The following is a 27,599-nucleotide window of genomic DNA, read 5'->3' as shown; positions in this document are numbered from 1 at the left end:
TCTTTCTGGACAACATATATAAATATAATCCATCCTATCTCTACTCATACTATGCACAAAACAGTCACAAATGCACTAACACTATCTAATATGGATTACCATAGCATAGATATAAATGTAATGTAAATATGACTAGGCATAAAAAATGCAGGCAAATCGTTCAGTTACTTAATGCATAGTTAATGTGCTTTAATGTTAATATTTCAAAATATTATGTAAGCAAGTGGATCTGTAGAGCAATCAATTTGTGTCATTTAACATACTGTAAGATTGCGCTAGCGAATGTTAGCACTCAAAACAATTTAATGGAATACTGTGGAATACAATATAATGGAATACTCTATACTGCAGTAAGTATTTGGAAACACACTTTTTTAAAAGCACAAAGTACAAGGTTTTGCCTAAACTTTTAATAGGCATTTTCAACAGACCTTTAGATAATATAACTTCAGCTAAGGTATCTGTGTCTTATATGTTTTCTAATAATGCCCTGTGCATTCAAGAAGGTTATAGTACCAGCTAGATTTGATATTAATTTCCAACTCAACAGTATCCGATGCACATAATCATTTCTTAACATGCCCCAAATAATACCACTGTGATGTGATCCATAGGAAATGATCAGATATTTTTTTTCAATGGTCTACAGACTACATTGCTCTAGACCGGTCAAATCTTATATCAATCAGGCTGTTATTAATACCAGCTTATTATTACACCAGGCTATAAAAAGCTTTTAAAGGGGAAAGTAAGTTAAGCATTTTCATGAACAGCTGAAAGTGTTGTTCTCAATAAAACTCTATAAAATATACATAGATTAAACTTCAAAATATTTGAATCTGATTTTATGCAAAAATTATAAGAAATGGTCTTACAATAAATTGTACCTAAATGTCACATCACCACCTAATGATTGGGCGAAGCCATCCACTGTATGGGCCCTAGCTGCTGAAAGTCGTAGTGCACATGCCAGCCACATATTCTCAGCACGCCCATGCATGATTATAGGTAAATCAGGAGAATCCGGAAGAAAAGCAAGTTTCTAATTGATTGATAACTGAATAAAAGTGTTTTTTCTTGCAGTAACTACAGTACATGTTATTGTCAAAGCTGCTAAACTTCCTGAATGAACTTGAGACACAAAGTTGCTACCGCTGGCATTTGTAGTGTTAACCAGTAGTATCTTCAAGTATTTACACTTAGTTGTTTTAAGTAAAGACTAAAGAAGAAGTTAGTGTACACTGCCCTGGTTACATGATAAACACCACTGTGAAAAGACAAAATTGCAGTGCAGCAAAGACATATTTAGAAGAATAAGTAAACAGTACAGTGAAACAAGAAGATTAGGAAATGATAATATACATGCAAAGTTTACAAACCGTGTCTTTAGGGTGGCCCAATAAGTAGAAATATGGGGACCCATGCTTGTCACTTTTCATGCACATGGACAGACTGGAAGAAGGTACCATTCCTAAAGGAAGGGGAGGAACAGCCTAGGACCAATCATTAGAATTAACAGAACAGTAACACAAAGATATAGAACTGTTATTAGCAAAGAGTTTTTAGTATGATTAGCAAAGTTACAGAAAGTTATCTAACAGGAAATAGTATTGTTCTATATAAAGCATGCAAATAGTTACTAATATTAGTGAAAGCTAGACTTTATAGAGGTTATTTATGTAACACAATGATATTAAATGGCATCTTGCTATGGTTTGTAAAGTTCTATCAGATACTGTGCATGTGTACCAAGCCAGAGGATAACCATTATGCCTTCCTAGCTAAGGTAGTCCCTAAGAGGATTGTAAAACTTCTGGATAATATTTTCAGAGATCTGAATCATGTAATATGTTCACAAAGTAATAATTAGATTCAACAAACATTATTATAGAGTATGAGAAATAGACAAAGCCCCTACATGACAGATACAAAGGACATGAACATGTTACGGGTATCCTTATGTTTCCATGTGTGTGACAATCAGTAGGACAGCTAGTGAGCTAAACGAGGTTGGTACAGTATCTCTCCTAGAAGCGAATAGCTGTAAAGCTGGGCACACACTGTAGTGATGTCGGGATGATTTGCCGTTTCGTAAAGACATATCACCTACATTGCTCAGTGTGTACGTATAATTGGGCGCTCCTGCGTTCGCTAGTGACAGTCGCCAGGTTTGATGTGCTGCACATCAAACCTAGCGATATCGCTAGCAGCCATGGCATTGATTGTTCCGTCGTTCATTAAAGTCGCCCAGTGTGGACGCACAATCACTTTTCACAGGCAAGCCCGTTGCTCCAGTATGTAACCAGCTTTAGTTAAGTGATTATAATTAGAAGCATGACTGACACAGGATACCTAGGCCTATTTTCCCCATCAATAACTAGAAGAACCACATTGACATTATTATAAAAAAAGTCTGTTTTAATATGTCTTATGAGTATTCTAATCCCATATATAATTATTTATAATGCTATAATAATAGCACAGGGCGCTTCATTTTTAGACAACTATGAAACTGCGGATATGTCCCACAGTCATTCTTTCAGATCTACTTATGGCTTTCTTAAATGTATTAAAAGATAGTATACTGCTAAGATGCCATAAGTAGAATGACACATTTCAAAATGCATTTATTTAAAAAGTTCCACTTAGGAAAATTGAATTAATTTTAGTTTTAAATGTCTAATTATTCCTGTACAAAGATGAAACATTGAGACACTTTATTAGCTTGTTTGTTACGCTATATCTAGGCTGAAGGGCAGTTCCAGAGTCACTAAAAAGAACTAATGATCTATCACATATATCGGTGCAGCAGGGAAGCCAGGAAAGCCCAGTGGAGACACAGGCTTGTAAACCCATTATCTGTTTTCCGTGTAGCGGAGAGCCAGTAGCTGAGCACTGTGCAGAGCTGATAAACAGCCTGGTTATTACTGGCATCTCCAGGCAGGTAAGTTAGTTTAATAAAAACATCATCATCATTATGTGGGTGTCTGAGACAGGCCCTGAGCATTAAAGTAATTATGGACAAAGAGCTCCAACTGTGATATGTAAACCTATTGCAGAAAGCGGGTTTCAAAAATAAAACAGTCTGTGGCAGCATGGATCGTCTCTAACATTGCACTGATGTAGGGATTACAGTGACTGAGGGCGGGAAACTGATAGAGATGCAGCACTAAACAATTCCCACTCCTCCTCTGTCTAGCTAGATCTGTACTAAAGAGGTTGCCTGGATGCAGTGGGTAGGCCCATAACCTTGGCCATGATTATACTAAAAACCTCTATTTATTTATTGCAAAATGTATTATTTATATATAATTAGCAGTTGGCGTTGTGCACTTGTAACTTTTCTTTTTGTGTCTGCAACAATAGTCTCAACAGGTACAGTAGCACCTCCCATTATATATATATTCAGGGTGTGCAGCTTAGGGCCCCTTTTTCCATATCTCCAGGCAGGTAAGTTAGTTTAATAAAAACATCATCATCATTATGTGGGTGTCTGAGACAGGCCCTGAGCATTAAAGTAATTATGGACAAAGAGCTCCAACTGTGATATGTAAACCTATTGCAGAAAGCGGGTTTCAAAAATAAAACAGCAATGGCAGCATGGATCGTCTCTAACATTGCACTGATGTAGGGATTACAGTGACTGAGGGCGGGAAACTGATGAGATGCAGCACTAAACAATTCCCACTCCTCCTCTGTATGGCTAGACCTGTGTTAACTGTCAATGAAGAATAGCACAATACCGTTCACCTGGCCTAAAAATAAATACTTGGGCAGTGTTATCCCACATTAAGTGAAAACAAACCACAAGAGGGTGCTGCTAGCTGAGGCTGAACATTAATGAGTAATGCGTCTCTTCACAAATAATTACCTATAAAATCTGAAATGTAATGGCCTTTCTGTATGCTGGTGTTTAGCTCTGCAAGACCCTTCTGAAAATCACCCCTGCTTTATCTTCTTAGATTGGAATGATATCATGCATGGTTGGTGACCCTACATGAATATGGTCAATGCTTATTTCTACAATCTAGTATTTTATGTGCGCAGTACTGATAAATACAGCTGCTTCAACAACAGTAAAATGTCATTAATGAGAGCTAAATGTAATCCAGGGGCGTTTTAAGAGAGGAGGGGGCCTGTGCGCAGCCTCCGTTTAGGCCCCCTCCTCTCTCAGTGCAGAAGATTCTGGCTTAATGCCAGAATCTACTGCGCATGCGCGGGTCTCCGGGAAAATTGGGCCTGGGTCTTTTTTCTGGGGACATCTTTTCTACAAATGTGTGAGTCACAGGGAAAAATGACCACCGCCATTTCCCTGTGATTTTTTGCTGCTCTGCAGCGCCGGTTCTGCAAGCACCGGAGTTTGCAGAAAGGTAAGTATAACTAAATCTGGGTGCAGGGTGTGTTTGTGGGTCCCCCTGGACCCAGGGGCCTGTGTGCACCGCACACCCTGCACCCATTATAAATACGCCCCTGATGTAATCTTATCTACTACAATTCTCTTTTTCCAAATTATGAACTTTGGGCCTGATTCATTATGGATCGCAACTGCGAGTGAATAGCGATTACGCAAGCAGTTCAACTGTGATAGTATGCTAATCCATTGCAACGCTATGCCAACACAGCACTACACAGGAACGCCCACCTTACCTTACACACAACCGTAATGTTTAGCAAGACTGCAAAACCATCAGTACAGTCGAGTACAATTGCAGCCTCACGCACACTTGCACAAGGTCTGAACTTACTCATAAATTGCTAACTTCATCGCACTGTATGGGGTGAATCCTATTATGTTCGAAGGGTGCGAGTTGCCATTGTAACAGCGTTAAAATGGCCCATCGCACCCTTCACGGCCCACTCCAATCCTGAATTTAGCTCTGAGCCCTATGGGGTTGCAAGCAAAATTCAGCAAATGCGGGCTGCAGTAAAGTTCGGCCATTGCCGCGATGACTCACACCAGCGAGATCATTATGGCTAATAGGATTGACCCCTATGAGTCCTCAGGCTGCATATGGCATCACAGTGGATAATTTATGCACGCCCATGCAACGGCGTTCAAACGCACAGGCATGCCTGCGTTTCGCCAACCACCCCCCCATCACCATCCACAAACGGCACTTCCTGTCAATCATTCTGCGATGGGTCTGTGTAGTCACTGCGATCACAGTCCTGATTGCAGTGGCTAGTTCACGCACAGCGATGCATGTGCGGTACGCAACAATTGGCCGATTGCGTGCGTATTAGCAACTGTGGCCCTGATTTAGAGCCGGACGCTCTGAAAGAGCGCTCGCTCTGAATCAGGGCAATTTTTTTTTTTTTAAGCGGCCTCCTGGCCGCTCACATAGCTCTGGGTGACCACCCACAGCTACTGCGAGCGGCCAGGATGATGGTCGCGATGGTCAAGACCATTGCGACCATTGGGCTTGTGACGAGACCCTTGTGGTAGGGTCTCATGGCCGCAAGCCCCAGAGAGCTTCTAGTGATGTCATTCGGGCCGCCCACAAACGACAGGCGTTCGCATGGGAACGCCTCTGTCTGTGAAGCCACCCCCACACCACGCCTCCAAAATGGTGCGAGCTGTCGATCAAAATCGACAACCGCCCACTTTTGGTGCGAGACCCGGAGCGACGGACCGGCCGTCGCTAGCCGGGTCTCACGCATGCGCACGTCAGAGCCGGCTCCGGCGTGTGCATGCGCAGTGGCCTAACATCGACCCGCTCGTGAGCACATAGTGCCCGCGAGCGGGTCTGAATCAGGCCCTGTGTTCCTTGCTGAATCAGGCCTTGTGTCATTGAAAATGTCATGGAACATCAATCTGAGGGATGAAAAAAGCATGTTATTCAGTTCCTGGCCTGGCTGTATGACCTGTCCTGTGATCCCATACATGGATTTGTGTTTCTTTCTTGCCTATTGTTTTAACTCTTTGTACAGTGTTAGATTAATAAAACTTAATCCTGTTTCGGATTATCTTTGCCATGGTTTATGGACATTCATATGTTATGAACTATATGAGAGTAAAATATTCTGCCTGGCATTCTAGTACCATTATTCATATGTGGACTGTGCGTTTAGCTGGCTTTTCTTTTCTTTTTTTATGGAAGAGAAAAAAAAAAAGTTTTTCAATTTTTATCATGTATTTTAATAATGTACTGTAAATAAAAAATACATTTTAAAAGTTTCCAGGTATCATTAACTGTTATAATCAACACGTATTATCCATATAATCTTGAGACATTTCTGATTAAATGTGGAGGTTCATTTCTTGGTCTCCACTCATTCCATAAACATATACATGGGCCAAATTATAGAAGGATGAATATTTTTCAACATTACTACTAATATTTACCTATATAAGTAAAAACAAAAGTATTACCCATGATTGAGGGAAAAAATTATAATATTTAAAATAACTATGACCACTAGTATACCCAAAAAGACTTCATGTTTCGTCATGTTATCGTACATTTGAAAAGCTAGATCCCCCAAAATAGCAGATAGAAGGAGGACTTTTCCAAATAGATTTGAAGGTTTGGCTCTCCCCCATTTACTTAAATACCAAGATTGCACAGCTCTCTGACTGGTTTCTCCTTCCTCACTAGACTAGAGGGAGTCTTTAACCCAGACCTTCTGTATGCTAATTTAGTGTGGATCCCCAAGCACTTGAGACCAGCCTCTAAACTTTTCTCTTCAATAATTGCAGATTCCCTGTCAATTTAGGAAAGACCGGAAAGATTCCCTTGCTGAATTCACCCTACCATCCACACAACTGTCTATGAAAGGGCTGTCCCACTTAATCCCAAATCTTAACCTCCTCAAATGGAGCACTAAAAACATAGTCAATCTTGCTTATTATCTATTTCAGTCTCAGATCTACAAACACAATATGGCCTACCCCCTAAAGACTATTACTAAAACCTGCAAATTAGATACTTGGTAACATCCATGATTAAATGCAACTACAGTACGTGTTGCAAACGCCTCCCGCTAATATAGTCCACCAATTAACTACTGGAAATAGGACGAAAGAGATTACATTTTGGTATAGGTGTATAATCACTCCCTACCTCCGCAGAAATTCCCTGCCAAACTAAAATGGAAAACCGACCTGCATACCAACATCTTGTCACTGGAGTGGAAATACATATTCACTACAGCTCAGCGTATGTCTAAGGGGTATATTTACTGAAGTGAGAGTTTTTAGAAGTGGAGATGTTGCCCATAGTAGCAACCAATCAGATTCTACTCATCATTTAACTAGCACCTTCTAGAAGATAATAAGTAGAATCTGATTGGTTGCTATGGGCAACATCTCCACTTCTAAAAACTCTCACTTTATAAATGTATCCCTAAGGGCAAAACTTACTAAGCAGCGGGTTCTAGAACCCGGCCTTTGGTGGCGGTTTTGCTATCCACAGATTTACTAAGACCAAAACCACTTCAAAACTGCTGCAAAACCGCAGTCAAAACACATTTTATAATAGAATAGAACAGGGCTAGGGCTAAATTACTAGTCAGAGGTTTTATTGTCATTTAGAAACCGCCATCAAACCGCCACTAACCACTGGGGTTTAGAACCCGCCGCTTAGTAAATTTTGCCCTAAGTGTCTTAATCACACAGAAATTATACTCAAGCTTTTGCACCATCTGTACTTAACCCAAGCCAGGCTACACAAGATGTGGCCGGCACAATCTAAATGTGTTGTTGCAACTGTGACATGTTTTGTGATATCATGCATGTCTTTTGGAGTTGAGCCCACACACAACCGCTTTGGGCAGAGGTGTGTACTCTGATTAACTATGTTCTGAACCTAAATTTAACCCCCACTCTAGAATTGGCACCCTTGCATTTATATCCAACTCAAGCGCCTAAAGGAGACATATACATCCTGGGTCTTATATTGATAGCTGTCAGGGCAGCCATTGCCAGAGCTTGGAAAAACCCTGTACTTCTTCCTCTCTAGAATTATTGCCAAAATACAGTCACATTTTAAAATGGAGACTATAGGATACCCTACTCTTCCTCTGCATCTCCACCCATCATGAAATGGCATAAATAGGTCACTGATAGCCCTAGAGCTCCAGCCAAGCAACTTCCTATCTTTTTTTATTTTTAAGGTGGTGCAAACAATTTTTCAATCAAAATAGTTGTGGAAGGTATCCCAATCTTCCACTTGTGGCTAGAGTATCTCACCTCTGGGAGTGGGGGATGCTCCTGACGATTGACCAAAAAACAATGAACGAAACAAAAATAATATGACACATTTCAAACCTGAGAAAAACTTTAACTTTAGTAAATAAATCTGTGTAAGTAAACTTGTTGAACACAAATCATAAGCACAGAAGTATACTATAATTATTATGACAATTTAAGTTGTCCTAAAGAAACTAATCTCCTGAACCTACTACCGAGTGAAAAGGAGAAAGCAAACTGTCCTTAATGAGGCAACCCTGGGTCCCCATAGGATCCTTCTATTAAAATAATTCCTCGATATCTCCAACACAGACTAATTGAGCCAACCCAACTGTCTCCGCCTTAACTAAATTTAATGGCCAGATTATCAATCCTTTGTACTGTAGGAGCTTGACCTTGAAATTGTGTACTAGTTGTTATTCAATTTATTATTCCTTACCATCCCCTCATTGTACCCCCTCCCTTTTTATTCTTCTATATCCATTCCACTTGTCTGAACTCAAATTTAAAATATCTAAAAATTTTATAAAAATTATTGATGTTAAAATAACTATGGTTACTGAGGATTAAAAATATTTCTCAATGTTAAGAGATTATAAACATTTAGATTTTTTTTCCCAATGGATATTACTATAAACACATTTAGGGGGATATCCAATTAGCCGCGAATTATGAAAATCTGTGCTTATCTGCCGATTATACACGTTTTTTGCTGATGTTTTTTTCCCCCAATCCTATTATTTTGGATGAAGTAATAGTATATTTCGGCTGAAAACACATAGGATCTGTGATAAGTTCACGGACCTATGTGTTTTCGATTTTGCGGCGGCGGTGAAAAAACATCACTTTTTGTGGATTTTTTCTCGGAACACGTCAGGTCTTGAAAACCCCCGCACTATAAGTCCCGGTGTCGGGCGGCACTTCGGGGCTAATTGGATAGTCCCGGGGGCTAATTGGATACTGCCCTTAACCATTAAGGTAACCCTTTATCATTTTCATATGAAATGTAAATTAGATCTGATTAAATCACAACTGCCACAATTAAAGAAAAAAAAAAGATTAATAGAGACCTCTGGTAGTTAAGCATACTGAATCTGCACTGTTAAATATTTGAAATACTCTATATAAGAATTACAATGGCCTTGTTATAAGTTATAGCGAGCAGACGTTGTCATGGTAACAACTACTTCCATAATTCACAGAATGTACCGATAGAAAGGGTCAAAGAAATCTAGTGCACAGCTAATCACAGCACAACCTGCAATGGCATCTTAACTTTCCGGATTCAGTCTCACTGAGGTCTTGCAGCTTGTAAATTACACTCTAGGTGCTGCACGGCAAAAAGAAGAATTATGTAAGTGAAAGACAAATAATCAAAAGGTGAAAAGAGAGGAAATGTAGTTTTATTATAATAATTTGTGCCGGCTCATTAATGCAATCCTTACAGATGGCATTTCTGAATATAAAACTTTAGCAAGATTTGATACCAGAAAAATATAATTACTATAGATCGCTACTGTATGCTGCATTGCAAGATCAATGTAAGAAAACATTCTTTGAAAGATACATGATACAGTTTAAAAAGATAAATATATATAATCAGATAAATATATTTAAACTGTATTCTTTATTTCTTCAAAATAGCAAAAGCCAAAAGGTACTGCGCCACAAGCGTCATACAGGCAGAACACATTGATATTCATTGTTCCGGCGTGAACAGATCACCTATTGAGGCGAAAGTAAATAGTCTATGAATATTAACACCAGTATAAGAGAACTGTGCATTTATTTGCAGATTGAAGTCTTTTACCATTACATACAATATTAAGAGAAATGGATATTGAGCAATTTCTTTATAACACAAATGTGCATTTTCTTTTTATGGTTGTTCTTTAAAGCTAATTTATAGTGTGTACATCTGCAGAATATAAATATGCTGAAGAATAACAAAATGATAACACTATGACTGCCATTATTTGGTGTAACCGTCACTGTATACAAATTGTGCAGATGCATAATCCATTGTGATCAGCAGGGGCAGTGGCACCATAGCAAGCATATGTCTATCACTTTGGAATTAGATCTTAGGCATCACCAAGTGTAATAAGAGCACTACGTAGAAATTTGCTGTGCAGCACGGACATTTATCCTACTGAAGCTGCGATCACTCATTCTTCTATTGATTACATATTGAATTACAAGTAGTTTGTTAGAATTAATTATTTTTTATATCTTGCTGACTTTATACTTTTTTGCTTTTAAATGTGTTTCTCCAAGAGTTTCTCATCTGTTTTGCATTGGTTTGAATTTAAACCCAGTCTCTGGGCCAAATGTAATAGGGTGAGAGTTTAGAAAATGTGAGCATTTAGCAATAACCTCTCACACTATTACATTGGTCAAGTTTTATCTTCAAAATGGGAAAATATCTGGATGAGAGTTTAAATGGTGACAGTTTTTTGAGTCTAAAAACATGTGAGTTTCCATGTTCTCAGACTCTATTACATTTGCCGAGTTTAAAAAGTGTGAGAAAACTCTCACATTCTCTAAACTCTCACCCTATTACATTTGGCCCTGTGTCTAAAAATGGATTATTCAGGTTGTAAGACGAAAGGATGGAGCTTGCTAAACTGTTCCATATTGTAAGATTTCAACATTATTTTGGCGGCTACAGTAACAATAACTATCAGCCGTCTTTCCTCCACATTTGCTTTTTTTATACATTATGCACTCCCTAAATGTAGGGCCAGCCCAACTATTAGACAAACCTAGTTATTTGCTGTCATGTGTATCTAAATTAATTTAAACTTGATCTTTCACTTTTCCATTTGTGCTTATAATACATCAGGCAGGGCGAGGGGACTCAAGATGGTACAAATTTTACAAGCACTATATATCTCAAGTCAAGAATAACAGATTCCAATATTAATTATGCTCTATGATCTCAGTGTCACAAGCCGCTCATGTGAACGTTGGGGACCGTTCACTGAACTCCTCCTATCAGCTGTCCATCATCCCTGCTCCGTTCTGGATTGATTCCTGCGGCTATTTTCTTGTGGTGCGAGCGCTGCTCTGATGCCGGTGATAGCATTTCCCATGTTTCTGGTTCTGGCTTTGTCTCCTGTTTCCAGTCGAGCACCCAGTCCTCCTGTCAGTTTTGTACTACCTGCCGTTTGTGTCATCTAGGTGGCACGGTCCGCATATCTACTACCTGCCGTTTGTGTCGTCTAGGCGGCACGGTCCGCATACCAACTCTCTGCCGTTTGTGTAATTCCGGCAGCACAGATAGCACTCAGTGTCCAGATGGCCTGATTCAGACCCGGACGCTTTTTGCGGCCACTCGCTGGCTAAAAGGGGCCGGCTATTTAAATCATGTGCTCGCACTGCGTCGCGTAAAGCCGCCCACTAAGTAAAGGCGACCAGCCGCACTATACGCTTGCACCTGTATAAAGACGCCCCTTTGCCACTCGCAACACACGTCATCTCCGGCAGTTGTAGGTTTAATCAGGAACATCGAGAGCCATCGGAGCTACTTGCAGCGCATGTGGTAGCCTTTTCCCACCACAACATTGCAAGCAGTTCTGGCTAAAATACAACCCAGTCACGTGTGTAATGACGCTACTTTACTAATTATGCACACCCATTAAACGCCGTTATGACTGAAGGGGACGCCTGCGTTCGCACATCCACACCGTCGTTTACAAGCAACTTCGCCTGTTACCACCCGCAAACGGCACTATCTGTCACTCAAAATAGCGTCCAGACTGCGGGCTACAGGCGAGCACTTTACCATAGCAATGACTGGTTTCCGCATGCACATTGCGACTCATATGCATGCGCAGATTGCGTAAAATCGCTCAATGCGAGTGAGCGCAGCATAGCGTCCGGGTCTGAATCAGGCCCAGAGTGTGCAGTTCTGCGTCCAGCTGCTTGTGTCAACCCAGCGGCACATGCCGCACTCCAGCGTCCAGCCGCTTATGTCAACCCGGCGGCATAGGCCACAATCCAGCGTACCACCGCTTGTGTCAACCCGGCACCACAGGCCGCAATCCAGCATCCAAAGTACGCAATCCAGGGTATCATCGCTTGTGTCAACCCGGTGGCACAGGCCGCAATCCAGCATACCACCGCGTTTGTCAACCTGGCAGCACAGGTCTCACATCAGCGACAACTTGCTAAGGCTCACCACCCCTTAAGGCTACTACACGGCCCAAATGCTGCACCTTGTTCTACGGCCCACTAGTCAAAGTCTACCAGCCTTCTAGGCTGTTCCTCGGCTGCAGCAAGCTAAGCATTCCAGCCCTCAAGGCTGTTGCTGGACTCTCACACTAAAGATAACACCCGAATCCTAACACTCAGGAAACTCACTTAGTTAGTCAGAAATGCTACCAAGCATGTTGTAAGTATGAAATTAATTTCCTATAGAGGTGTATTTTACGACACAAACTTCTAGAGTCAATTTGTATCATATTGCTCACGTCTGTTACATGAAGACTCTGGGCCTGATTCAGACCCAGTCGCAAGCGTTGAACGCTCGCAACCGGGTCCATGGTGGCCCACAGCGCACGCGCATGACGGAGCCGGCTCCGTCGTGCGCATGCGCGAGACCCGGCTAGCGACGGGCAATCTGTTGCTCCAGGTCTCGCACCAAAGGGAGTGAGCTGTCGATGTTGAGTGACAGCTCGCCCCCTTTGGTGGGCGGCCGGGGGGGTGGCTGCCCAAACGGAGGCATTCCCATGAGAATGCCTGCCGTTTGGGGGCGGCCCCACTGACATCACGAGTGATGTCAGTGGAGATATTCCGGCTCTGTTAGAGGCGAAATCTCTCTGGGGCTTGCGGCCATGAGTCTCATCGCAAGCCCGATGGTCGCGATGGTGTTGGCCATCGTGACCATCATCATGGCCGCTCGCATAAGCTGTGGGTAGTAACCCACAGCTATGCGAGCGGCCAAGAGGCCGCAACAAAAAAAAAAAGCACACGCCCTGATTCAGAGCGAGCGATCGCTTTTTGCAAGCGGCGCTGAATCAGGCCCTCTGATCCTTCTGTTATCACACTTTCCGTCTGTGGCCTTCTGCTTGCAACCCTTCATTTCCCTCACCATGACTCTGCTCTTGCTAAATCCAACCATGTCCTCAGTTACTAAATCATGAGTAGAGAGGTCACTGTCTCCCTTAAGAACATTACACTCATCTTCTGAAATACTCAATACTACAGGTTGTTTTGTCCCTCCTCACTTCAAAACTAGGGCCGAACAGGAGATAAAAGTTGATAACCAAAAGGTATTTACGCCATAGTTAAATGTAGCTTTAAAAGGTATGGGTCCAATCTGCTTGCCTGACACTTATAGAATGGTGAAAGAAGTTGTGTGACATTAAATGAATGGAAGCGTAATGGCCCTGGTCAGATTTCATGGCAACTTAGTAGAGCTGGACAATATTTTTGGAAATTGACACTTTCAAAGCTCTTAAACAGCCCTCAACATTGGTTAGTCACTTTGCCTACTGCATCTATTTTGAGGGCTTTTAAAGTCACCTATGGTTTCATCTCCTATCCCTTCCACAGAAGCCTACTCCAATCTATGTGTAAGCATTAATAGGTTTTAATTAGCTCTTTATACCTCCTTCTACCCATTATATTGGGCCAATGAGCTGTACTGTCACACAACACAAGGCCAGGCTGCATGAGTTCTTTATATCTCCTACTACCCATTATATTGGGGCAATGAGCTGCACTGTCACACAACATAAGACTAGGCTGCATGAGTTCTATATATCTCCTTCTACCCATGATATTGGAACTATGTGTAAAACATTTAATAATAATAGTTTATCTACTGCAAAAAAGTATGGGTGATTCATGAAATGTACTACAGGTTGAGTCTCCCATATCCAAATATTCCGAAATACGGAATAATTTTGGCATGACTGAGATAATGAAACCTTTGATTTTTGATGGTTCAATGTACACAAATTTTGTCTAAGGCACAAATTATTAAAAATATTGTATAAAATACCTGCAGACTGTGTGTATCAGGTGTATATGAAACATAAATGAATTTCATTTCTGTACACAAACTTTGCTTGAGCCACAAAATAATAAAAAATATTGTATAAAATTACCTACAGGCTGTGTGTATAAGGTGTATATAACACATAAATGCACTCTGTGTGTATATTGGGGTCCCATTCTCATGATCTTTCATTATGGTGTGCAAATATTCCAAAATATGGAATACTCCGTTATCCTAAATACCCCTGGTCCCAAGCATTTTTGATATGGGAGACTCATACATACTCAGAAGGTGCAGCTAATCCATAAATATGTGCCTATAAATCCATATTCCACAATATTCATTGATTTCCATAAATGAAAATAAATATTTACCCAACACCTGCATCATTGTTACAACCAGATCATTTGAATGTGTTTATTTGCAACTGAAAAGGATGTACCCTCTACATTTTGATATCCCCTAGTATAGTGCACCATACACTCTCTCACCAATGTGACCTTTTAAAATGGAATAACTTCCCTGTGCTATTATCCTTTAGCGAGACTTATCAGCTGAACCTACGTTGGCTTAATGTTTTAGATATTCATGAAAGTGTTGCAAAAATGATAGAGCTTTTAATAACCATTGGCTAAGGCAAAGTTTGCCTCTCTACAAATGGGGCATGTTTAACAGTAGAGGTAGTGTATGGGGGATATTCACAGACATGAGGCTTTGTCCTCTCTATAAAACTCAATCAGGTGCACTATATTCTAGGAAGCTAATGAGGATGGAAGACTTGCTCTCTCACTTTTACCTTCCCATGTTCTTGTCTACTCTTTACATTTCATTAGTGCCGTAGCAAAGTCCTGGGATTGCCAAGGGTGCTGCCCCAGCCTGCCATGGTTAAAGAAACTGCTGGGAGCCAGTCATGCTGGTTAAAACACAAGCTTTGTTCCCAGTTGTCCCTGGTTCCCTCCTACACAAACTCACTATGCAGCATCAGAGTGCTAGTGACATGCTGAGATTAGACAATTAGACCGGAGAAGTAGGCATTGTCTCAGTGTGTTAACCATCGATGGCGTCATCGGTACTTAGCATAAATTGCATTGAAACCATTAATGGTTTGCCCCATTGATGGACCAACCTGCTCTGTGACCCAGTGGGTAAATGAGGGAATGGGCGTGGCTGAGCAGTGCAATGGGGAAGGGGGCTAAGATACATTTCCTCTGCACTGGGGTAAGAAAAGAAAACATTGCTGCTTCTGTGCAACTGATGGTGGAGAGCAATCGGATCATTTTATAGAACAGTGTTAGGCAACGTACGGCACTCCTGTTGCTGTGGAACTACACATCCCCCATATGCCCTGTTAGGGAATGCTAGAATTGTGACAGGACATGCTGGGTTTGTCTTTTTACAGTATCCAGAGTGCTGGACATTGCCTACCCCTTTTATAGAATAAACTATATTAATTATAGCTAGAATATTATTATTATCCTTTATTTATATAGCGCCACAAGTGTTCCGCAGCGCTTTACAAAGTACATAAACAAATAAGTGAACAAGAAACCAGTGACTTACAGTACAAAACAGTGCAGGACAAGGACAGGTTTTATACACATTGCTGCATTAGTGATTAAAACACTCAAAATAAGCACCAGGGAGTCAGCAATCTAGTGTTAGGTGCCCTTGTGGGGAAAAAGGAGTAGATGAAAGTATAAGGAGAAGCACATGAGGGAAGAGGGCCCTGCTCGTGAGAGCTAACATTCTAAAGGGGAGAGGCACACAAACGGGCGAGACACAGAAGGGGTAGACAGGGAGGAAAGAGCATGTAGTGGGTTAGGATGAGAGCTGGAAGGCCTTGATGATGTAATGGGTCTTGAGTAGGGTTGGGTATGAAATCCCGGCTATCGGGATGCCGCTGGTCACAATACCAACAGCGGCATCCCGACAGCTAGAATCCCAACACCCATAGAGAAAATAAATTTTTCTAAAACCCCTACCCTGGTCCTCCCTCCCTGGTGCCTAACACTAACCTCCCCCCCTAGTGCCTAAACCTAACCTCCCCCTCCCTGCACCCTAAACCTAACACTCCCTCCCTGGTGCCTAAACCTATCCTCCCCCCAGGTGCCTAAACCTAACATCCCCCTACCCGCACCTTATTCTTAACACTCCCTACCCAGTGCCTAACCCTCCCCATAATGCCTAAGCCTAACCCTAACCTCCCCCTAACACCCCGATACTTACCTTCGGGATGTCGGTGGTCAGGATACTGGTGCCGGGATCCCAACCTGTTATTCAGACCGTCGGCATCCCGCACGCCGGGTTGCCGACTACATCCCCTTGAGAGGCCATTTGAAGATTTGTAGAGAGGTGGAGAGTCTGATAGGGAGCAGCACATGTAAAATCTTGGAGGCAGGATAGGGAAAAAGTAATCAGTTGGCAGGAGAGACAGCATGCATTTGTTGAGAAAAGTGGATGGGTGGGAGTGTGAAGGGAGATAAGGCCAGAGATGTAAATCGGAGAGGATTGGGTGACGGCTTTGTAGGTGAGTGCAAGAACCTTAAATTGGGGAATTGATGGGGAATGGGAGCCAGTGTAGGGCTTGACGGAGAGGGGAGGCAGATGCAGAATGTTTGGAGAGGAAGATGAGCCTAGCAGCAGCATTGAGGACAGATTGGAGTGGAGAGAGGTAGGAGTCTGGGAGTCCAGATAGGAGGAATTTACAGTCCAATCTGGAGATGATCAGAGAGTGGATGAGGGTTTTAGTAGAATCAAGGGTGAGAACGGGTCTAATCCTGGAAATATTTTTGAGATGAAAATGCGAGGACTGCAACAGGTGCTGAATGTGTGGTTTGAAGGAGAGGGAGGAGTCCAGGATAACTCCAAGACAGTGCATTTTGGGGCTACAGTAGATAGTTATGCCATCAAATGATAATGAAATTGTGAGAGCAGTGAGGTTATGTGGGAAGCTGGGAAGATGATCAGCTCAGTCTTAGACATGTCAAGTTAAAAAAAGTGCTGCGACATCCAGGAAGAGCTAGAGAGACAGTTGGATATACGGGTGAGGAGAGAGGGGGAGACATCTCCGGAGGTAAGGTAGATCTGAGTATCATGTGAGGATCATATCTGAGTAGACATGATATTGGAGGTCAATAGAGTAGATGAGTTGACCTAAAGAGGATTTATATAGGGAGAATAGAAAAGGACCAAGAACTGAACCCTGGGGAATGCCTACTGTTAGTGAAAGTAGAGGGTATGAGGAGTCATGACAGGAGACTGAGAAGGAACGGTCAGATAGGTAGGAGGAAATCCAGGAGAGGGCAGTGTCATGTAGACCAAGGGAGTGAAGGATTTGCAGGAGGAGAGGGTGGACCACAGTGTCAAAAGCAGCAGAGAGGTTAAGGAGAATGAGCAGAGAGTAGTGGCCCTTGGATTTGGCAGAAAGGAGTTCATTGCTGACTTTCGTGAGGGCAGTTTCAGTGGGGTGGAGAGAACGGAAGCCAGACTGAAATAAATCAAGGAGGGAGTGGGAAGAAAGAAAGATGGTACAGTAGTTGTAAACAATAAGCTCAAAGAGTTTGGAGGCAAAAGGGAGAAGAGAAATGGGTCGGTAGTTAGAGAGTGTGTTAGGATCAAGGGTAGGTTTTAAAGAATGGGGGATATAAGTGCATGCTTGAAAGCAGAAGGGACAGTGCCAGGTGATAGGAAGAGATTGAGGAGGTGGGCAAGATGGGAACAGGCAGAAGGAGAGAGGTAGCGGAGGAGGCGTGAAGGAATAGGGTTAAGGGGGGAGGTGGAAGGGGGGGACCGGATGAGGGCCATGACTTCCTCTACAGATACAGGGGAGGATGACAGCGTTTGTAAGATGGATGGGGAGGGGTGGTCAGGGAAAGGAGCGAGTGGAGCGCTGAGGGTCTGCTGGGATATGATGTCCTGACGTATGGAGTCAATTTTAGATGTAAAATAGGTGGCAAAGTCAAGGGCAGAGAGCAAGGAGGGGAGGAAAGGAGGGGGATGAGAGAGGGGGTGGTTCTAAGAGATGCTGGGGGTTTGAGGACTGGGAGGAGATGATTGGTTGCCATAGACTACACCTCCACTTGTCCTCTTTAGAAGGTTTGATACATTCCCCTATAAGTCTGGTAACTGTCATCTGCATCCCATGACATTGTCTTGCATCAGATGAGTTACCAACAGTCTAAAATGTACAGATGATAATTAGAATCTGGGTTCAGATTCTGTACAAATGTCTCTGTACACCAAGAATTTTCAGGTACAGTTTAGGTGTAACCACAACACACAATTTAGTCTTAATTTAATCTGGTTAGAATGGTGGCATCATCTGACCTGTTTTGGAAATACAACTAAATTGAAGACTTCTATATTCCTGTTCCAACATTTGCACAAACATTTAGGTTCATTAATATAATAGAATAATTATGGAGAGGATTGTATGCAGAGTTTGCTTTACCATACATACAATACAGACAAGATCCGAGTAAAATTATGAGTGAGTGGGTTATTACAGAAAGGAACATAGGCATATGTACATCAACATCACTAATACTAATTTAGGAAGCAGTCACTGACAATTAACAGCACTGCACTAATTTAAATCAGGGATTTATCCAGGGCTATATTTAATCATCTTCTGTTGTTTCATAGTTGAAAAAGAGGGCATATACTTAAACCAGTAAATTCAGCTATATTGGCTTGTTGGTTAAAGGATTTTATAGGTGTGCCAGAAATTTGAGCAGGTCTGGCATAGAGGGTTTAATTCCTCTGACCAATTGCTTTTAGCTTACAAGAGATTACTACTGATGGGTCTGCCATTGTAATTATTCTGTTGATTTGGGCAATAAGGAGCTTGTAGAATGAGCATAGACAAAAAAGATTGCTTATTACCACACTTTCACTGTGGTACCCATAATCAGGGAAGGTGCTATGGCTGTTAGGATTAAGTGAAGATAAAATGAGTATTATATTTGGAGAAAAATTTGAATTCATCAGGGATGGGCAGGTAACCAACTATCATAAAAGGCTTCTCCAAATACCACAGTGGTAATGCACATTAAATTAAACATAAACTTGCTCAGTGAGGCCATGCTCTTGTGTATGCACATACCTGAACAGGGTTGGACTGGCCCACAAGAGTACAGTATAAATCACTGGTGGGCCCCACTGCCTAAGGGCCCACCCCTTCCACTAGGAGTCACGATCCAGACTGTGCACTCAAATTATACATTGATAATCTATTAAAGGGCAAATTACCTAATGGAGCAAGACCACTGATAAACATGGGTGCTTGGTTTGCTTCTATAGAAACTACACCAAGATTCGCCAAATGATTAGCCACCAGTCTGTGGTGTCTGGCCACATCCCCTCTGATGGCTGGCCTGACCCCTTAAGCAGAGGCCTCTTGAACTTCATTCCACTGGTGAGCCCTTCTTTCCCCAGTCCGACCCTGTACCTGTAAAAATATCTATAAATGTACATATGTACAACTCTACCTATACGCTATGCAAGTAGTGACTCCCAGTGATGTGAGATGGATATTCATAGAAATATGGCATTTTCTGTTGAGCAACTTATACATTTTGTCTGATAAAATATTGTACTCCTCTCTAACAACATATACAATATGTAAAAAAAAGGTTGGTTTTGTTTTCGTATAAGACTGAGGCTTATTTAATAACACAGCATTTAGGTGCACAATTTGCACTGAACCACAGGAACCAGTCATACACTTGCTTTTGTAGTCTTATCTTGCACTAGACAAATGAAAACTAATTGTTGATTTTATGTTGTGGTTTTGTGGAAATTTTACACTTACATCGAAGGTTAGTAAATAAGCCATGTAAGGAGCATTTGCCACATTTTATAATATTTTATCTAAATTATTATGATATCCTCTGGAGCATGGTACATATTGCAGAGTACTGTAACTCCCATCATACACAAACGCCACTAATCAGAGAAAACAAGTGTTTGTACTACACGAACATTTTGCTCTTGGGAAGCTTTTATCTGCTACACTGATAAATAATTTATAGTTTAAAATAGTATTTTCAGAAAAAGTAAGAATAATGTTTTCAACAGTTTAACTGCAAATAGCGTATTAGGAAAGTGATAACCCACCATACTCCGGGACCTGCCCTGTTCCACGCTTTAGTAACAGCTTCACTCTCCTTCCTCCAGATTTAATGAGTTCTATTGCTCTAGCGTGTGTCATGTCTCTTGTGCTTTCCCCATTGATTTCAATAATTTGATCACCGACCTGTCGGGTAAAAAGAAGATCAAATAAAGCAAAGAGTTTGATAAACATGAATATTTTCAAAGAAATAACATTTTGCTCCACTTTTTACAGAAATGACAGTTAAACATTAAGACAAATATGTTGTGATGCTTCAGAAGATATCTCTGACAAACTATTCAATTCTAGATAATTAACCAGAGCTTTTACCAATCAGTTGTCAAAATCAATGTGAGATAACAATGTTTACAATTTCCACTAATAGGCACAGAACTGGTGATTGATCTTGATGGTACCATACTATGTAGAAGGCTTTAGCAGAATTAACTACACCATGATCTCTAGTCCATCATGTTTGTTGTGCAATGTAGCAGTTCTCAGCACTGATCAGGATTTCTCTTGGCAGATGCTAATACTACTAGTAAACATCGCAGGCATTTCAACAGCTTCATGCGTACAGCAGTGATGGTCTAGATCAGGGGTTCTCAAACTCTGTGTTCACCTCCAGGTCACCTGTAGATGTTAAAAATGTGATGGTTGATCATACACCTGTGCCCCAGCTGGGTGACCTGGAAAAACTTGAACTGTCCAAGGTCCTGAGGAGTGAGATTGAGAACCACTAGCCTAGAGTAGTGAAATTACATGAATAACGTACCCTTTCTTGAGTTCAGGTTGACTGTCTGTAATGCAAAAGTTTTTATTTTTAAACAATAGTTATTTATTGTATATGTTCAAGTGCTTTTGCTGAAAGTAGGTGAAGTGGATCCTATATGCCTGTCATGTAAAAAACAAAATCTAGGATAATTTTTATTACATGAAGAATAGCTTTATAATGGGACATGTAGAAGATGTGAAAAGAGCAATTAAAGATGGTTTTACAGATTGTCCCAGACTGGGGCTGCCCAGCTGCCTCATGCCCTGTTTTCTGCATACAAAGGGCCTGATTCAGCAAGGATCGCAGTCGCTTATACACACGCAATCGGATAATTTTTCACTGCACACGCGTTTGAACTAGATGCTGCGATTGCAGTGACCACGCAGACCCACCACAGAGTTATTGTCAGGAAGTGCCATTTGTGGGTGGTGACGGGGGGGGGGTGATCAGGCGAATGCAGGCGTGCAAGTGCATTTCAATGGCGTTGCATGGGCGTGCATAAATTATTCACTGCGATATCATATGCAGCCTAAGGCCTCAGTGCGTCTACTGAAGTCAGCAATTCCTGAGTGAGGTCTGACCTGCCTTAACTGTGCGCATGGGTTCGATGTTACCGTTTAATTCGCTATGTTGCAAAAGTATACAGACGTAAGGAAAAGTGGGTCCTTAAGTTAGGTTGCAATGCGAATGCAGACATTTGCATATCACCGCTGATATTAGCAACTGCGTTGCGTGCGTATAAGCAGAATAGCGATCCATGCTGAATCAGGCCCAAAGTCCATATAGCGTAAATCGGCGCCAGAGTCCCACATCACTCATGAGGGAACTCAGGAGTCGCTCTCTGCGCTGTATTCATGGACTGTGCAGTAACTGCAAGTGGTAAGTGCGCGTCTCCAGACAGACATACAGGATGGGGAAATCCCTCCACACTGCTCCCAGTGGGGATAGCTTTGTAAGGTAAGCGACCACCGGGTGCTTGATTTATTTCACCAACGGTCTGGATGTGTAGCTTTTATGTGCCTCACATATAACCACCTCTGGCTCACATTATCTAGTGATCATAATAGCCGACGTGGTTATCCAGTTATTCGGCCACCCATTAATTTGTAGTAGGCAGTGCAGTGGCACCTATGTAGTTTCATCCTGAGCTTAGCAAAGCAGAATATGGCGTGCCTCACTCATAGGCTAGGAGTAAGAACATAGTGTCAGAGTTATAGTCTGTGAAACATTCTGACTACCCCAGGTACATGGTGATCTACTGTACATTGCCTATAGAAGGCAGCACAGTGTTATGTTCCATAGACATCAACTTAATATACCCGCTCTGCATGCAATGATAATCAGAAATCATATATTATATACACATACATACACACACAAAACTGTGCAAAAGTTTTAGCCAGGTGTGGAAAAAATACTGCAAAGTAAAAATGCTTTCAAAAATAGAAGTGTTAATTGCATTTTTTTAATTTATAAAAATAAACTAAGTGAATGAGAGAAATCTAAATCAAATCAATATTCGGAGTGACCCTCCTTTGCCTTCAAAACAACAAATTCTTCTAGGTACACTTGCACACAGTGTTTGAAGGAACTCAGCAGGGAGGTTGTTCCAAACATCTTGGAGATATTCTGTGAATGTAGGCTTGCTCAGATCCTTCTGTCTCTTCATGTAATCCCAGACAAACTCGATATTGAGATCAGGGCTCTGTGGGGGCCATATCATCACTTCCAGGACGCCTTGTTCTTCTTTACATTGAAGATAGTTCTTAAATACAAACTTTACATAACAACCTACTGGTTTGGTGCTCGGCCGAGTTCCAGTTATCACAACAAACAAAACAATGTCCAATAATAGTACTGAGTTCGTCTATATAGTGAAGACCATCCGATTTGTTTTTTTTACTTCTTTATATATTTTTTCAGGGAGAATCCATGATTGACACTGGTTCAACAAATCGGATGGTCTTCACTATGTAGACAGACTGAGTACTATTATTGGACATAGTCTAGTTTGTTGTGATAACTGGAACTTGGCCGAGCGCCAAACCTGTAGGTAGTTGTGCAAAAGGAGTGACGCTGTGTCTGGAAGTCTGCCAGCCATTGAGGGCTGTGAGGGGACGGAGGGGCTTCTCTGCAGCTAGACACATGCTGTAGGATAAATGCTAGGCCCAGTCTGTCACTATGACCCACCCAGAAATCCCCAGCTATCTTCCTGTCATGTTTAGCATCCTAGAGTCTCCTACTGAGGGGCTGGAAGTTGTGGTCCCGGGTCAATGAAGCAGTCAGGAGCGAGGGGCCTGGTTGTTCAGTCTCCTCGTCCACAAGCATCGGATGTTGGCGAGACCTTACCTAGGGTGCAGAGTCTAACCTGCCTAGAGGTGTTCACCAGTGACCCCTCCAAGCGGGATATGGGTTTCAGCTGCACCCGGAAAGCAGGTCGCGGTCCCCAGGTCAGGTATCCGATGCGAGTGGGAATAGAGAAAGAGACACTGCTTTGGCCAACTGGAAATATAGTCTCTGTAACACTAGTACAGAGAAGTACAACAGAGATGTTTCCTGAAGAGGTGCTGTGGCAGACCAGAGGGAGAGAATCCACTGAGGAGTGGGTTGTGCAGCTTGCACTGGAGGGAAGTGAGGATATGCTGCAGTCACTGAAGGAGAGTGGTGATTGTACCAGTTTGGATGACGTGGTGTCTGTACACTGATGCACGAGGATATGACACTGGTAAATAGCACACACAGGCAAGGATGTTCTGTAACACTGCTGTACTAAGATATTGCTCTTATAAAACAAACAATTTAAATCAAGCTCTCCCAGGGTGTGTACAGCAGCTATCTATTTTGGAAGGTCAGAATACTGACCAATCAGCAATAGAGAATTAATATAATAGAAGCGCTTGTGTGTAGAACAAATGTAAAATTAGGTCAGAATATATGGAGAAATGAGCGACATATAAAGTAAAATATCTAAAACAGTGGCTGACTCTAAGAGTAAAGTAAATGTGTGATGCGTGAAAATACTAATTACAGGACCAGCAATGTTGAATCAGAGACGAACAAACAAACAGCATTGAAGCAGATGGGCAGGATGGTGCTTATCTCCTGTCAGCAGTGTGTGCCAGCAGCAGCAGTAAGAGGTAGTTCATCGGACTAACGGGAGTACACTCGAACACACCTTGAAAAAGTCTGTATAGATGAAACGCGTTGGTGTTACTGATTGCCCCAGTCTCACGTTACCACCTGACTAGCACTGATGAGCACTTGGAGCGGGAGCTGTAATCAAGCGGCGTCCTGAACCAGGCTGCACAGGAGCACGAGTCATCCAGTGGACCACTATCCCTTCAAGCAGCTGACAGCAACAACGAGCCCTCCAGATAGCGGCAGAGCATGAGGAGATCACCGTGCAGGACACGGGATCATGTATAGGGAAAGGTAGGGTCAGACCCAAGCCCTGTCCACCCGCATCCTTCCCTTAACGGCTGTCACGGGGGAACTGCATTTCTAAACACCACATACCTACTCACGGAAAGAGCTGTTTAACATTTACCGTGTTATATGTTTGTTTGTTCGTCTCTGATTCAACATTGCTGGTCCTGTAATTAGTATTTTCACGCATCACACATTAACTTTATTCTTAGAGTCGGCCACTGTTTTAGATATTTTACTTTATATGTCGCTCATTTCTCCATATATTCTGACCTAATTTTACATTTGTTCTACACACAAGCGTTTCTATTATATTAATTCTTATAAAGCAAACAGGAGATAGGTGTTCTATCACACTGCTGCACAATGATATGGCACTTTGTAAATAATACACAGGCAAAGGCACTTGAATTAGCACACACAGGTAAGGTGTTCTGTAGCACTGCTGTACAAGGATATGGCACTTTGTAAATAATACACAGGAAAGGTGTTCTGTAGCACTGCTGTACAAGGATATGGCACTTTGTAAATAATACACAGGAAAGGTGTTCTGTAGCACTGCTGTACAAGGATATGGCACTTTGTAAATAATACACAGGCAAGGTGTTCCGTAGCACTGCTGTACAAGGATAAGGTTCTTATAAATAGCAAACAGGAGAAAGGTGTTCTATCACACTGCTGCACAAGGATATGGCACTTTGTAAATAATACACTAGGGCTCAGTACATAGGATATGTACAGAGCATATACTGGAGATACCACTCGGAATAGTCTCTGGAAGATTGCATGTAAAGCCAGGACGAAGCAAACAACAACCATCTGGGAATAACGAAATTGATCAGGCAATTTCCTGTTCATCTGGAGTCCTGTTTATACCCCCAGGTAGCCTATTCATTGGATGAGCAAGTCAGCTGAGAACTGACACAGCTACCATTGGATAAGGATCTATCAGGTGATTCAGCCAAGATGGCTGCACCCATGACCACCGCCTCAGGAACTCCGATATGGAGAATTGCGTGAAAGTCACCTGGACCCCGGGGAGAATACTCAGCAAGTCACCCACCGCTGCACCTGACGTCTCACTGCTCCCGCTACTGTGGGGAAGCCTGCGCTGCGGTAAGTAACAGCCGATCCCAGGCAGAATCCTGACACTTCCATTCCATAGTGAAAAATAACAATAAACCTGTGAACATTATTATTTACTATTTTTAGTTGCTGAACAAATATAGTAGATAGATGATACCAGGATAATTTTATATTTGTTTTGCATTAGATTTATTTGATTAAATATCCTTGCAAATGTAGAATAAATCATTGTGGGCATTAGGTCACTGCTGCAGCAATCTCTGCCTCAAAAGTACATTTCAGTTCCAGTGCGGATACCAGACACTCAGTGAAATGAGAAGAACTGACAATTTGATGTAAGTTTATTGAAACAATATGATTACATCTTGTTTCTTTCTCAGAAGTGAACTATGACAGATATTCATATCTCATTTGTTTATGTTCTATCTTCAAACAAAAATATTGATACCATTATATAGAAATGTGGCAGAGATACAATTTCTAGTGTGATGAGAAGTTAATGATGTGACATCTAGGCCTCCAGATGTATTATTCCTTCTTTTGTTCAGTAAATTTACTTTCAACAGTTTATTAAACCTTAAAGTTCCTCAATTTCACCAATGTCTTTCTAAATTGGCTACCTAGTAACTGGAATAAAGATAAAAAAACCCCCAGAACTTACTTGAAGTTAGCAACACACAAAAATACATATGGAATATACCCTATATTGTAAACTCTAAGGATATTAGTAGTTACCAAGAGTTCTTTGATAATAAATATACAGGTTATACACAGACTCAACCCAACAGACAGGCTCACAATGATCATGAAGAGTTAACATTTGAAGGCCATCAAGAGATCTGTCTTTATTGAATTCTCCTACTTGTATCCAACACTACAAACAAGTCTGGCTGTCAAACTTTAAAGTGCATCAGCAAGGCGCCATTACAAGTGGTCCCTCACTATTATATCACCCCTACTGTTCTCCCTGCACTTAAGAGGCCTATCCACTAGGCGACCTGAAAGACAATGTCTGGCGTTCAGACCTTCAGGACGCCGATGTGCGGTGCCCGCACTGAACGGCGTTCACTGAACGTCATTCAGTGCAGGAGCCCGACCTCCTATGTCTGAACATGCTGAACCTGACTAGCGTTGTCAGGTTGACGGGCATGTTCAGTAGATAGTCGGGGTCGGCAAGGACCCAGCGTGCACGCGCATCGCTGGTCCTTGCCGGCTATCCATTACTCGACTTTGTGAACAATGTGACCAAAACCTCCTGGTTTTGGTCAGAGTGTTCACAAAGTCGTGTATGGATAGGCCCCAATAGACCTGCTTGTCTGCTCCTGGAAGAATCTTTAGTGACATCACCAGGGTTTACATGCACAAGACTCAGTTGTGTTGATAAACTACTAAAGCTTTGTGATATACTTACTGGTCTTCTGCACTGTTAAAGAGATTTTTATTATAGAGCTTTGTTTCCATTCGTAAAGTAAACTGGCAGCCAGTTGGGGTTCAAGGTAGAGCTATAAGGTAACAATAGTACTGGGTAACTGAAACTCCAGCATTTGGCAGCCCTAAAATTTTAAAGCAGCAAGTGGGGTATTCGTTTAACATTTTATACTGACCACCACCTATGTACACCATCCAACAAGTGCTACCAAAAGGTATACTTTATGCTAGAATGTGCTGCATACTGATTACTAGATGGTATTGTAGAATGCTTAGGAGGCTTGGTGTGGCCACATACATCTAACCTCCTTGCACATTAAACAGCCCTTCTAGTCACTCCATGCCGTGGCATGACTTGGTTGCTCCAAATGTCTTTCGTGCAACTTTTCCCCTTGAAATGCATCTTACTCGCACAGCAATGTGAATAGGATGCACAAGCAGCTTCTGCTGATTAAAATGATATGCGGCATGCCTATGTTCTGTGTGGGACTGCGGGTGTATCTCCATGCGAAATGCTCTGTTACAATGTCACTGACCCTGTAATGTAGTGTTTCGCATGCAGATACACCCGCAG

At 42.0% G+C, this 27,599-nt stretch overlaps 1 protein-coding gene across 9 annotated transcripts in view; it reads right to left on the bottom strand.

The window, feature by feature from the left end:
- MAGI2 (membrane associated guanylate kinase, WW and PDZ domain containing 2) overlaps positions 1 to 27,599 on the bottom strand; it is a 1,049,810-nt gene that overhangs the window by 43,107 nt on the left and 979,104 nt on the right. For 5 of the 9 annotated variants that reach the window (XM_088468806.1, XM_088468807.1, XM_088468808.1 and 2 more), the window contains one exon: positions 20,316 to 20,454. In XM_088468806.1, the coding sequence (XP_088324932.1) occupies positions 20,316 to 20,454 (139 nt within the window). Of the gene's footprint in view, positions 1 to 1,379; positions 1,494 to 20,315; positions 20,455 to 27,599 lie in introns of all 9 variants that reach the window. The other 4 variants (XM_088468811.1, XM_088468812.1, XM_088468813.1 and 1 more) reach the window with 2 other exon arrangements.

The sequence above is a fragment of the Taudactylus pleione genome, unplaced genomic scaffold, assembly GCF_031769625.1.
Source record: "Taudactylus pleione unplaced genomic scaffold, aTauple2 ptg000086l, whole genome shotgun sequence".
Classification (NCBI taxonomy): Eukaryota; Metazoa; Chordata; class Amphibia; order Anura; family Myobatrachidae; genus Taudactylus; species Taudactylus pleione.
This window is presented reverse-complemented; position numbering and strand designations above follow the sequence as displayed.